Source organism: Protomyctophum parallelum (assembly GCF_964188405.1).
Source record: "Protomyctophum parallelum genome assembly, chromosome: 14".
NCBI lineage: Eukaryota > Metazoa > Chordata > Actinopteri > Myctophiformes > Myctophidae > Protomyctophum > Protomyctophum parallelum.
In genome coordinates this window covers 35,671,931-35,686,924 of record NC_139709.1, presented here as the reverse complement: position 1 = coordinate 35,686,924, position 14,994 = coordinate 35,671,931, and the positions used below count along the sequence as shown (strand labels likewise).

General features: G+C 42.5%; 1 protein-coding gene across 2 annotated transcripts in view; it reads right to left on the bottom strand.

Moving 5' to 3' along the window:
• tmeff1a (transmembrane protein with EGF-like and two follistatin-like domains 1a) overlaps window positions 1–14,994 on the bottom strand; it is a 97,003-nt gene that overhangs the window by 28,399 nt on the left and 53,610 nt on the right. For both annotated transcript variants that reach the window (XM_083782352.1, XM_083782353.1), the window contains exons 2-3: window positions 13,229–13,338; window positions 8,195–8,324 (exon numbers count right to left, since the gene is read on the bottom strand). In XM_083782352.1, coding sequence (XP_083638478.1) covers window positions 8,195–8,324; window positions 13,229–13,338 — 240 coding nt within the window. The remainder of the gene's footprint in view (window positions 1–8,194; window positions 8,325–13,228; window positions 13,339–14,994) is intronic.

The following is a 14,994-nucleotide window of genomic DNA, read 5'->3' as shown; positions in this document are numbered from 1 at the left end:
CCTTTACCCACAGGCTGTCAGGCTGCTGAATGAACAACCTGCCCCCCGCCCCCCCATCACCGAGCCCCCCCCTCTATAGTATTAAAGGGTACTGAAAATGGACTTGGACTTGCACTGAACTTTGCACTATTACATTGCACCAGCACTATTGCACTTGGGTTACTGTACAGTATGGATATTTATTTGATGCCAGTGGTGAAGGTGAAACTCTAAACTGAATTTCGTTGTTTCATGTAAGCAATGACAAATAAAGATCTATCTATCTATCTAACCCCTTTTTGTGAGTTCCATTGAAAAAATATATTACAAAATAAAAAAGTTAAAATGTTTAAAAATAAAAGTCACGACTACGACTAAAACATCATCATCATCATCATCATCATCATCATCCTCACCGTCAACCACTTCCCTATTTTGGGCATGTCATTATAGGGGAAAGGTTTCAGTAAAATAAACATCAACACGTTCACAACTTGATGCATAACGACACGTCACAAGCTTGTAGATCGGCTATTTTTGAAAATCCGTCATACGACAGTCACAGTATACTGTAGGGCTTAAGTGGCAAAGAGTGCCCCCTCTATTCAAACTGGTCTACAGACAATTATTTGCATACAAGTATTGAGTCTGCACATAGCACGTCACATAGCACGTCACTTTGTATTCTAATTTTTTTAACACACATCTACCGTAATTTCCGGACTATAAGCCGCGGCTTTTTACCCATGATTTGAACCCTGCGGCTTATACAACGGTGCGGCTAATCTATGGATTTTTACAGCTAACGCAGAGCCTTCTAAGGCTCTGAGCTAACGTAGCTGCGGCTTATAGTCCGGTGCGGCTTATAGTCCGGTGCGGCTTGTATATGGGATTTTCCATAAATTTGGCTGGTGCGGCTTATATTCAGGTGCGGCTTATAGTCCGGAAATTACGGTACTCTTCTGGAGGTCCCTGGCACAACACATTTTCAGACCAGGAGTATCTGCAAGTATAGTAAGTACTGGGGTTGAGTCATTTGTTCACTACTGGTGATATCTACTGTATACGGCGTGGTGGTCTGATGAGGGATCTATTGTTCACTACTGGTGATATCTACTGTATACGGCGTGGTGGTCTGATAAGGGATCTATTGTTCACTACTGGTGATATCTACTGTATACGGCGTGGTGGTCTGATGAGGGATCTATTGTTCACTACTGGTGATATCTACTGTATACAGCGTGGTGGTCTGATAAGGGATCTATTGTTCACTACTGGTGATATCTACTGTATACGGCGTGGTGGTCTGATGAGGGATCTATTGTTCACTACTGGTGATATCTACTGTATACGGCGTGGTGGTCTGATAAGGGATCTATTGTTCACTACTGGTGATATCTACTGTATACGGCGTGGTGGTCTGATAAGGGATCTATTGTTCACTACTGGTGATATCTACTGTATACGGCGTGGTGGTCTGATAAGGGATCTATTGTTCACTACTGGTGATATCTACTGGATACAGCGTGGTGGTCTGATGAGGGATCTATTGTTCACTACTGGTGATATCTACTGTATACGGCGTGGTGGTCTGATGAGGGATCTATTGTTCACTACTGGTGATATCTACTGTATACGGCGTGGTGGTCTGATAAGGGATCTATTGTTCACTACTGGTGATATCTACTGTATACGGCGTGGTGGTCTGATAAGGGATCTATTGTTCACTACTGGTGATATCTACTGTATACGGCGTGGTGGTCTGATGAGGGATCTATTGTTCACTACTGGTGATATCTACTGTATACGGCGTGGTGGTCTGATAAGGGATCTATTGTTCACTACTGGTGATATCTACTGTATACGGCGTGGTGGTCTGATAAGGGATCTATTGTTCACTACTGGTGATATCTACTGTATACGGCGTGGTGGTCTGATAAGGGATCTATTGTTCACTACTGGTGATATCTACTGTATACGGCGTGGTGGTCTGATAAGGGATCTATTGTTCACTACTGGTGATATCTACTGTATACGGCGTGGTGGTCTGATAAGGGATCTATTGTTCACTACTGGTGATATCTACTGTATACGGCGTGGTGGTCTGATGAGGGATCTATTGTTCACTACTGGTGATATCTACTGTATACGGCGTGGTGGTCTGATGAGGGATCTATTGTTCACTACTGGTGATATCTACTGTATACGGCGTGGTGGTCTGATGAGGGATCTATTGTTCACTACTGGTGATATCTACTGTATACGGCGTGGTGGTCTGATGAGGGATCTATTGTTCACTACTGGTGATATCTACTGTATACGGCGTGGTGGTCTGATGAGGGATCTATTGTTCACTACTGGTGATATCTACTGTATACGGCGTGGTGGTCTGATGAGGGATCTATTGTTCACTACTGGTGATATCTACTGTATACGGCGTGGTGGTCTGATGAGGGATCTATTGTTCACTACTGGTGATATCTACTGTATACGGCGTGGTGGTCTGATAAGGGATCTATTGTTCACTACTGGTGATATCTACTGTATACGGCGTGGTGGTCTGATAAGGGATCTATTGTTCACTACTGGTGATATCTACTGTATACGGCGTGGTGGTCTGATAAGGGATCTATTGACAGCATCTCAACCCCATTAGTTAAGTGTGTTTGAAAGGCTCGGATGCATTTACCAAATGGACCTTATAACCGTATGAGATGTTGGCACGCCATTCTCACTTTAAGAAATGGATGCTCGGTTCAGAGGTTTTTGGCAGTGGCATTATTTGCATTAAGAAATGGATTGGGGGAGTGCGTTCAATTCAGTTTGTCCTTCACTGCAGAACCTGCTGTACAATGCAAGACCACAGTGCGTGTTCAGGTGTATACTAAACCGGTAAACCTTTTGTTTTTATCCTCAGTGCTAATATAACCCTGAGACTGTACACATGGAACCAAATGGAGCCATAAGGTTCCATTAGGTTCCATTTGTACACTCTCAGAGTGACAGACCTGTAAGAGTCCATTTGGACCCCTGGTAGTTCCCTGCACCATGTTGAGAACCAGTGACTTATAGACCACTGTTTCCCATTTGTGGATCACAGACCAATTTGTATGAGTCACAATTTGTGTAAAAATACAATTTTATTTTCCTAAAAAATTAATAAATTGTATAGCATACATTTAAAACAAATAAACAAATCTAAGAAATTCCATAAATTAAAGAAAATATATAAATAAGAAGTAGTGAAAATAGCCGATCTGTAGATCTGCTATTTTCACTAGTTTGGGTCCCGGGCAAACGTCTAATTAAGCAATATTACACGAGAGGGTGTGGTTTAACGTGATTATTGCCACGACAGTGATGCGGTCAGGAACGAGACGTATTCGAGTTCCGCAAGCATCACTGAAGTGGCAATAATCACGTTAAACCACACCCTCTCGTGTAATATTGCAATTATACAACAGTTACCCTTAAAACTAAGAAAATCGCTTTTTTTTTAATGACAGATGTAGTCAACTATGACCACAAATGTCCCAAGAAACTAGCTAGCTTAGCACTTAGAATGGTGCTGGATTAATCCACGGCTAGAAGGCTGTTTCAACCAATCAGATTGCTTCCTCGAAACACCCGGTATAATCTCTCTTTTCGGTCTCGACCTGGAAGTTTGGGAGTTAGAAGTAAATGTTCGGATATCATTGACCTCCTGTCAAAATTCTCTTAGTGAGTTTTCATAATGGTGTGTGTGTGTGTGTGTGTGCGTGAGTGTACACAAAGATCTTCTGTTTGTCTGCTTCTCTGCTGTTGTCATCAGTACTTGTTGGCAGTCATGACTGCCAGTTCCCACCTGACGTTGTGTGGGAGTCCAGACTGCTCCAGACCATAATGAATAACTGCTAGCTTGAATAAGGACCAAGCTATAGTATACAGGTCACCGGTGGGTCTGTATCCTCCTTTCTATCCTGAGTATCCTCTCAAGTGCATGATATGATCTCCTCGCCATGCAGCAGCACATGTTAGACATTGGTCACGGGCCTTTCCCCTTTGGCTCAACCTTCTTCCAGGAGAAGGTCTGTGGATTGAAGTTCCACAGATCAATTGAAGGTCTGGTTAGACTTGCAGCCACTAAATATGTACAGCTCTCCATTTGCAGGCAATGGCTGAATGACCCTCACGTCCTTTTGGAAGAAGCTGTGACCCTCACGTCCTTTTGGAAGAAGCTGTGACCCTCACGTCCTTATGGAAGAAGCTGTGACCCTCACGTCCTTATGGAAGAAGCTGTGACCCTCACGTCCTTATGGAAGAAGCTGTGACCCTCACGTCCTTATGGAAGAAGCTGTGACTCTCACGTCCTTATGGAAGAAGCTGTGACCCTCACGTCCTTATGGAAGAAGCTGTGACCCTCACGTCCTTTTGGAAGAAGCTGTGACCCTCACGTCCTTATGGAAGAAGCTGTGACCCTCACGTCCTTTTGGAAGAAGCTGTGACCCTCACGTCCTTATGGAAGAAGCTGTGACCCTCACGTCCTTTTGGAAGAAGCTGTGACCCTCACGTCCTTTTGGAAGAAGCTGTGACCCTCACGTCCTTATGGAAGAAGCTGTGACCCTCACGTCCTTATGGAAGAAGCTGTGACCCTCACGTCCTTATGGAAGAAGCTGTGACCCTCACGTCCTTATGGAAGAAGCTGTGACCCTCACGTCCTTATGGAAGAAGCTGTGACCCTCACGTCCTTATGGAAGAAGCTGTGACCCTCACGTCCTTTTGGAAGAAGCTGTGACCCTCACGTCCTTATGGAAGAAGCTGTGACCCTCACGTCCTTTTGGAAGAAGCTGTGACCCTCACGTCCTTATGGAAGAAGCTGTGACCCTCACGTCCAGCCAGAAGTTGGTCTCCGTGTCAAACTACTGCAACAATGTTGTTGCAGTAGTTCTCCTTTTGTCACCAAATATAATCTTTCTCCTGACGATGGTGGCAGAGTGACATAATGAAACAGACTGTTCTTTCGGTAATAATTAACCAATTTTAACCGTCCCAGTAACCTTCGGCTTGAACCATGATTACCAAACAGTGGTTTGGGACCCATTTGGGGGCACGGACACATTTGTATGGGTCCTTTTATTTTTGTTTCCTACATTTTGTTTTTAAATATAATTTATTTCAAAACATTAAAAAAAAAATCCCAAAAATGTATCATGATTGTTCGAAGTAATTTCATGAATAAATCAAATAAAAATCTAAGAAATTCCATAAATTAGAAAGCAAATGTTCAAAAAGTAAAGAAAATAGCCGATCTACAAGCTCACAAGGCAGCGCGAAGCAACACGTTTTGGGTCACAGGCTAAAAAGTTAAGGAACCACTGTTGTAGAGTGCTGTCTAAACCCCCTGCTACACCTAAGTAGGTTGACCAGAGCTATGATGATCTGATTTGTTACATTATGAAATCAGTACTACTATGCCAAATCCGATATCAGTACCACGATGACGGTATAGTGGAGTCAAAATATTCATGCAATATTTGTCTTTGTAATGTAAATGCAGTGGCGTGAAAGACATAAGCATCCAAAAATACAAACGCTCAAGTGAAGCACAAGGCACACATATGGTCTTAACTACAGAACTCAAGTAAATGCACTTTGTCACCGTCCACCACTGGAGGTGGTGACAAAGCAGCACAACAGCACACTACCATTCTCATGCCAACACGGGCCAGAGAATATTTTAGGCATGGATGGCGCCTGTACTGCAAGGTTGTGAACATCATTCTCTAATGAGAAACGTCTCTCATAGGACCAGTGTCAGACGTATTGAATGCATTTGTCATCTCCTCCCAACATCATCTGCTCATGGCGTCTGTTGGAAGATACTGTTCAACCCAGCTGAAAATGTATTTTCCGTTTACTAGAGCGCTGTAGAGTCAGGGTCACAGGGGGACCGCTGTTATTTAACACACTCAATGATTAGTATCATATAGACCAAGAGAAATATCACACCACCTTCAGAAGAAAAAAATCCTTTTTTGTTTTGAATGATCACTGAACAAAAAAAAGGCTCTCTATCGAGGCAAGGTGTCCCCGTTTGCAACCAGAACTTTGCTTCTCTCTCGCTTTCATCTCTCATTGGTGGGATTGATTTGTGTGACAGAGCCAGTTCATCAGACTCAGATCAATATTCATTAGGAGAGGTGGATGAGAGGCATTCTGAGTTAGAGCCCTGTCTACCAGGACACCTTACACCTCATCTGGCTCTACACTATTAAGAGTCCTCGCTTAATTGCCCTTCAAGTCCTTAAAAACCTCCACTTTCTTACTATTACCAAGAAAGTGGCTACCGGTTGCTGATTTGATTTATTTAATTTTCAGAAGAGATTATAAGAGGGACATTCTCTTATAGAGAATGTATAAGACTGACTATTCAGATCATAAGTTACACCCTCTACACACCATACAGCACTGTCTGTCATAGAACGAAAACAATGTCTGGAGGTCCCTGGGTAAAACCATTAATCAGTAACAACCCAGCCAGCCCCACGACCGCTCATCAAGACAACCTGAGCAACCACCAGCTGTTTGAAGCTAAAACCAAATCCCCCCCCCCCCCCCCCCACCCCCCCACCCGCCACAAACTATTTTGAAACAGGGTTCTGCTGCTTAATACGTATCGATTCACGCAATACAATAAGGACAATATTGAGACAGACAGACACACACACACACACACACACACACACACAATGAATCAGGTTTCTGCATCAGTATGTGTCTCACAGGTTGAGTTCCTGACGGTTTCGTTGCGTCTAGGCGGAGCGGAACACAGGCGGAACAAACACAGTTTATTTCCTGGACACAGGAAGCTGTGTAACACGATGATTTAATGTTTGTTTCCTGGACACAGGAAGCTGTGTAACCCGATGATTTAATGCTCCAGAGAAGAATAATTTCCACCGGCAGTCCGGCACATAAAAACCTACACCAAGGACACTGTTGTGTATCCAGCCTCCCTCAGTGTGCACGCACGCACGCACGCACGCACGCACGCACGCAGTTGTATTACTATACAGTACGTGTGAGGACATCATCATTTTAGGACAGACAGCATTGCAATATCTTACTTTACAAAAAATTTGGGCAACTTTAAAGCCTAACCTCACACATTGGTTGCATGCCACTGTAGTGTAAAAGAAAATAGATGATCTACAAGTTCACCAATTGTAGATCTGTTACCTACAACTTGTGAGCTTGCAAATTGTTATTTATTCGGCGCACAACATCAGCACACAACACCATTTTTACCATATGTCCTCACTATGTCTACTTCTCTAATTCTGCTATACTTGTGGGGACATTTGGCCCTCAGAAGTATAGTAACACACGTACACACACACAGAACCACTCCGATGAAGACATCAGAAGTAGAGGTGACACAGCACATTGAGGCTGAGCTCAATCTGTCAAACGGGAGGCCTTTATTTCCCCTGCCGTGCTTTATCACCAAATCGCCGACGACTTTTATCGCTCGCCAAGTCTTGCAGGTTAGGGTTAGCCAACCGGCAGTGGCTCAGGCGGTAAAGGTGCCGCTTAAGAAACGTAAGGATTGCCGGATCAATTCTGGGTTAGAGTCAAAGCGGGGCCCAGCCCCTATTCTCGCCATGCTATCCCTAAACTTCTTTGCCTTTTTTTTACTATTCTTTTTACTAGCCGATCTTCAAGTGAACAGGCAATTGGTTACCAATTACAAACCCAACACTGCACGTGGTCATATGGAGTCCTTGAAATTACAAAGGTTGAGAACCATGTGACTATAAACAGTAATGAGTGTCAGCGGTACGAATGTATATTACCGTGGTAGTTCCCAAACTTTTAAGCTCAAGACCCAAAAGGGAAATTAGACTTTTGCCTGGGACCCAAACTAGTGAAAACAGCAGATCTATAAGCTCACGTTTCGCTTTGTGCGCGTTGTAGATCACCAATTTTCACAACTTCTTTCCATTACTTTTATTTTTAAGAAATAGTTTTGAAGTATGTTGGAATTGTTTATAATAGATGATTTGTTAGGTTTTTTGTGGATTTTTTTTTTTTTTTTAATATATAGGGTATAGGCTATATACTGTATATATATTTTCATGAGGAAATGGGGGAAATAAAGGACACTTAATTGCAACCAATACCAAAGATGGCTGCCCAAACCACTGTCTGGGAAACAATGATATGCTGGACTCACCAGCGGAGCAGGAGCCGTCCGATACTCTGGAGATGAGCCTCTGCTGCTTGCAGGACGCCTGTCGCCTGTAGCACTCGTTCTGGTACGTGTCTCCGTTGGAGCCGCACACTGGGATGTAGTTCCTGTGACACTGCAACACACAGCAACAAGCAGCATGGAGGATTACTATACTCAACACACTGGGATGTAGTTCCTGTGACACTGTCTGCAACACACAGCAACAAGCAGCATGGAGGATTACTATACTCAACACACTGGGATGGAGTTCATGTGACACTGCAACACACAGAAACAAGCAGCATGGAGGATTACTATACTCAACACACTGGGATGGAGTTCAACCAAGCCCCCAGAACGGCTGTCCAACATTGAAGCTGCCACTACCTACTGGCCAAAACTGGAACTGCAGCACGTTCATGGAGGTGGACGTAACGTGCGTCAACCCTGACCTCAAATTTGAGACTGCTCTCAGCTTCCGCTCGCTCGAGCCATTGAGTTATAAAGGTACTTCTGACAGTCTTCCGGGTGCTCCAAAACGCCACTGAGCAACTTCCATTGAGTTATGAATAGCGGTCTGCACTCTATCCTTTTAAAACTCTATGAGTTCAACACACAGCCACACGGAGCATGGAGGATTACAATACTCAACACAACAATGTTACTTGAGTATGTCTACATTGTGTTATTTTTTTTTTTATACTTAAAGGGATAGTTTCGCCCCCCCCCCATGGAGACTTGAATTCATGGATAGTTTTTGTTTGTTTTTGTTGCATTCCTAAGACAATAATTTGAGGGGACTCTTTGTTTCTCCATAGGGAACCACTGCTGATCATCAAAAAGGCATTTTTAGGCCTGGGCCATGGCTCAGTGGTCCAGGCACCATGGCTGGTAATCCAGTCTGGCAGTGTGCCGCGGGTACGACTCCCGATCCCGACGGCCTTTACTGCATGTCTTCCACCCATCTCTCTCCTCATTTCCTGTCAGCCTACTGTGTGTCCCTCCATAAAAAAATAAAAGGCATTTTTAGATAAAGAACATAGTATAAATAGCACACGCTATCTACAAGCTCACAGTATTGTGATTAGCTGCAAATATATTCAACCTGACATCTGAATGAACTCTCCGTCACATGACTGTGTGTGGTGACCTCCACGACCTCTTCCACATGTCCATGACCCCTGACCCCGGTTAGACGCAGGGATGCGAGATGCCGCTTGGTTGCATCCTGTCCCACGAGTCCCCAGCGCTAATGACATATGACCTTGAGGGCGTTTGGGGATGCTCCTGTGACCTTTTGGTAGAATACAATTAAAAATAATAGAAGCAGCTGCCCAATGCCCATTAGCTCACAACGTATCGCAGGGGGGGGGGGGGTCTTCAATGTTGTTCAGACCAAGGACCCCCCCCCCCCCTTCGGATGTATTTTCAGACATTCCATTTAAACCCTCAATACTTGTAGTAAACTTGACCGTTGGCTCTGTACTTGGGCAGATCTTTTCCCCTCCCTGCCAAACCTCTTTGTAGAAATGGAGCCCCTGTTGAAGAACCCTGACGTATCGCATAGTGACGGGTTGTGAGCTTGCAGATCTGCTATTTGTTAAACGTTAACCCTAGAATTTACGCTAGGTCAAATGCGGTGAATTGTTGTACCCTTAGCTCCTTTCAAGTGAGGTTTAAAAAATAAATACAAAAATCAAGGTCACAATCAAGGTCAGATCCATAAATACATGTCACACATTGACAGTTGCTGACAGAGGTGTGACCTGTCCTCTACTGAATGCAGACAGAGGTGTGACCTGTCCTCTACTGAATGCAATCTTTCTCATTTAAAACAGTGTAAAGTATCTACATTCATCTACAATACCATGCTCAAAAAAGGGAAACTGGAAATTGGTTAAAATCAGGGCACGGATTTAAATCTGCTGCAGAATTGCAGATACTGATGTTGGAGAAAAAAAAACATTATATATATATATATATATATATATATATATATATATATATATATATACATATATACATATATACACATGTATAAAATAAGCTTGCGTTTTTTGTGTCCGTTTGACTCCCCCATGCGAGGAACAAAACGGACTATGTAGAGGCCTTAAAGGGATAGTTCAGATTTTTTTAACTTAAAGGCGCAGTGAAACGGAAATGGTGAACAACATGAAAATGGTGTTTCCACATGAAACACCGGTCTGAAGTTTCTGAACCAATCAGAGCGTCGCATCCCTTCAGGCGATGGGACGGTAGCTAGGGACGGTAGCTATGCTAAGCGCAACAGCGTGGTGTTGTTTGTTTATAAATCATAATGGTCGGCCAGCACAACCAGTTTACTGTTATGTGGCTTATTTCTACCCTATAATGTTTTCAGATACATATTCTAGCGTGATGATTAAGTTGAAACCGAGTAATACACTGTCTGGATGTTATCTGGAATGGAAATAAAAACGGAGTATTATGTAATCAATAGCAGCTGTGATGGATGGATGCGCAAATATGGGAAATTAAACGGGTGAGCTTCATTGTTATTGGCTTTTATCGATGTGTATCTCTACACGTCATCACGCAGCACGTTTTCGTTTTAATAAATAAATAATGCAATCGTTTTTTTGGACCTTTGATATAAAAACATACAGAAATGAGAATTTTCACATTATTTTGGCATCCATTGTTAGGTATGCCCATATGATGACCACGGATATGGTCTAAAAGTGTGAAAAACGTCTTTTTCATTTCACTGCACCTTTAAGTTGTATGAAATACTTTACCATTAATATAGTGGTTGCAACTGTATTAATTGATTGCCCGAGTCCCGTGGTGGGGGTTCTGCTCTGGTTTTGGTCAATATTAAGTAGTTCCGGTCATTTTGTGGAGGGCACAGGGGCCACGCAGTAAAAGTAAATTAATCCACAAAACGAACATAATTTTTATTGTTGACCTATTTCTAAAATATTAGCGCGACTTTCATTCAACTTTGACCCCTCTATCACATGGAACTATTTTTTGGGCGTAGTGATATGGACACAAAAAACATAGTTCTCTGTGATAGAGGGGTAAAAAAATAACTAAAGTTGCACTAAGAGCAGAACTCCCACCACAGGACTCTGGCAATCAATTAATACAGTTGCAACCACTATATTAATGGCAAGTATTTCATACAACTTAAAGGACAACTTTAGTTTTTTTCAACCAAGGTTCATGTTTTAGGTTGTTATTAGAGAAAGTAAAAGATGAGTGTTCATTTCTTCTCATTTGCTGCTTTCTTTCGTTTTAGGGATTTTAGCTCTTTTTGACCGGGGGGCGGGGGCATTCGAGCATGGGGCTAAATATGTATTTTTTTACAAAATCTTATGGTGATTTATCTTTGTATTATTTACTATAGTCCTAATAAACCCCAGGAAATTACATCTGGCCACAGAAGATCACAGGATCTACTGAATGTGAAGGTACTGGGGGAAGGCTTATACTGTGTGTATAGGCTCAATATGTCAGTTTGTCACACGGGCTAACGGTGGCCGAGATTAGCTGCTCACGGACACACACACGGACGGACGGACGGACGGAGTGCAAAACATACTCTCCCCCCCATGCCTTCGGCCTGGTGGAGACAATTAACACTCACCTTTAAGTTTCTCTAATAACAACCTAAAACATGAACCTTGGTTGAAAAAAACTAAAGTTGTCCTTTAAGTTAAAAAAAATCTGAACTATCCCTTTAAGAGAGGCAATCCAGAAAGTGGGAGTGTCTGTGGATTATGAGGAGGGCCTGATCTCCTTTTATGATGTGGAGACCAGAGTGTATCTCTACTCTTTCACTGGCTGCACCTTCGCTGACAAACTCTATCCATTCATAAATCCATGTGCCAACAATAGTGGTACATTTTGGTATTTTATCATTACTTTTTTTTATTTTTATCCCACAATTTTGCAACCCATTTTTTCACCCAGTGTCAATGATCTAATGTAATCCTGGGCGCTACACTTCCTAAGCCAACCTGGGGAGGCAGCGGACTGACTGACTCATGCTTCCTTCTATCTATGCAGACCAAGCTGCGTCTTTTCACCTGACACCCATACAGTATCGGGACATCTCTACTTTTTATTACCAATGAAAATAAGCTCTCAGCTTTACAGCGTTTAATCATTTTGACAGATAAGTAAGTATGTGCATCCATTTAGTCCATACAGATGCCAAATATATCACACTATGGACGAGTCCATTGAAGATAGGAGTGCAATGATTCAGTTTGTCTCTCTTATGTGGCTGCATGTTATCAATTATAGAAAATAATGTGAATAATGTGAGTCTTCAAAAGAAATCAGTAATTGTAATTATGGGCAAATGGCCTGCATTTCTGAATCAACAGCAGCTGTGAATGTTGCTCACTTTGTAGTGCAAACATAAAAATATATAAAACACATGCGAAACGAAAATGCATGGAGTCGTGGTATGCAGCCATCAGGGCCACATTTCTTGTGCACTCTACCCGCAAGCAAAGAAGTCTGAATATGTGTCAAATATTCTGACTATAATTATATTGTGTGAATATGTTTCACATATCGTCAGTGTGTGTGTGTGTGTGTGTGTGTGTGTGTGTGTGTGTGTGTGTGTGTGTGTGTTTTGGTAAACTCAGATCTATAAAGTCAGATACAAGGTGAAAAGGAGACAAGGAAACGAGGAGCCGAGGCAGACGTCTGAGGCAACAGAGTGTGTCGGAATTAACAATTTAATTTCCCCACCAGAGACCCATGGTATCGATAGTGTATCACTGACTCTGTGTGTGTGTGTGTGTGTGTGTGTGTGTGTGTGTGTGTGTGCGAGCGCGCGTGGAGAAGGAGAGCCGGTTGCCCGGGGAACAAGCGATTCTCCTCTCTCGGTCATCATGACGCACACACACGCACGCACGCACGTACGCACGCATGCCAGATGTTGACAGGACTGACCTTGGTAGATAATGTTCAAATAAGAATAATAATAAAATTAAATAAAAAAACGGACAGATTTCCCAGCATGCAGTGCGTCCTTACCTGGAACTGACAGACACATTTGAGCATGGCTCCGTCGTCTCTGCACACACCTCCGTAACGACACGTGGACTCATCACACACTCGCAGATCACTCTTCTTCTCTGACAGGTCTGGAAAAAAACATGACAACACACAGAGGTCAGACAGACACTTTTATTCTTATTAAAACGGACGTGTAGATGTAGATTGGCTATTTTAACTACGGTATTCAAAAATGTTTTTCAAACTAGTAAAAAAAGGCAAAGTAGTTTAAGGATAAGGGGTTTAGCATGGACGAATATAGAGCCCCAAATCTGTTCACCAAAGAAAATTGCCCATCTACAAGCTCACAATGCATCGCATCGTGATCATAGACTGTAAAAAATATGGACAAAGCGTTCCCCGGGTCTAACATGAACGTAAAATGAAGCCTGTAATGATATGCTAATTCCTGATGTAAGTCGCCATCTTTTGGTACCAGCTGGCCATTGGCTGGCTCCGTTTTGTACCAGCTGGTCATTGGCTGCCCAGACAACGAGGCGGGACTTCCCCCCTTCTTCTCCGTTGGTTTTTATTTTGACTCGAGTGGGAGGAGAAGACTCTTGAGTGGGAGGGGAATCCCGATCATAGACTGTAACGGTAGCCACGCCCCTCAGAACATACGCGACTTTATGGTCATTTTTTTAATTAATGGGACCATAATTTTCCAAAAATAATATTATGACATTAGAAATGAGACTTTAAACTAGTGACTGGAAGAAGAAAGTATTCATGACCATGTTTATTAAGGTAATACAGTCTAGGTGAAGTTGGGCCAAAATACATGGGCCTCTATGGAGCTATGGGGCTTTTTGGGTCCAGTCCAGCGCCACAACAGGCCATTATATGAACTACCGATTTCAAATGAGGCTTCACGAAATATCTGGCTGACTGCCCCCCTGATCGTGATGCATTGTGCATGTGATCTCAGTTTGTGTTGAACCCCACGTGCATACGCATAACATGCTTGTCATTTGTTTGAGACTGTATTCAGACTGTATAAAGTGTTAACAAAAATAAAAGTGAAAATGTCATGTTTTGAAAGTACTGATGAGTTGAATTATACTGAGAGAGATCTGTGTGGGAGTTTATGAATATATTTTGGATATAGTTTTGCTGTCGTTAATATAGGACTCTTATTTTCTTAAATGTAAGTATTTTCTTCCTTTATGAATTCTTTATTCTCTGTGAATACGACTAAAAGATAACTATTCCATGAATGCAAGGCGTCATGTGGTGACCAACGTATAGAAAAACATAATTTTGCAGGTGAAGTAGGCTACTAATTTATAGGTGTTGTGATATTTCTTTTGGTTAAAACAAAGTTAATTGTTAAGTCTATTATGATAGTAATCATTGCTGTTTGTTCAGTAACAGGGGTCTCCCGGTATCTCCATCTCTTTAGTAAACACTAAACAAATACACATTTCACCCAATAATGAGAGATCTGTTACTGAACAAACACACTATAACTATAATGATTACAGTCAGAATATATAGCTTTTTAACTCTTATTCCAAAAAAATCACAGTAACTTTAAACCGAGACACAGAGCAGACAGTTGTGATGAACCAGAGTACCGATAGAAACAGAGCTAAAACGATACAATCTCTGCAAATGAAACATGGGCTCAATGTTGTGGAGTTGTAAATGCCAAACAGAAGAAGATATAGGGGCGGCAGTTTCGTATTCACGGTCGGCCCTGCGGCTTGCGGTGACAGGATAAAGCGGCGGAATGAGCCTTTATG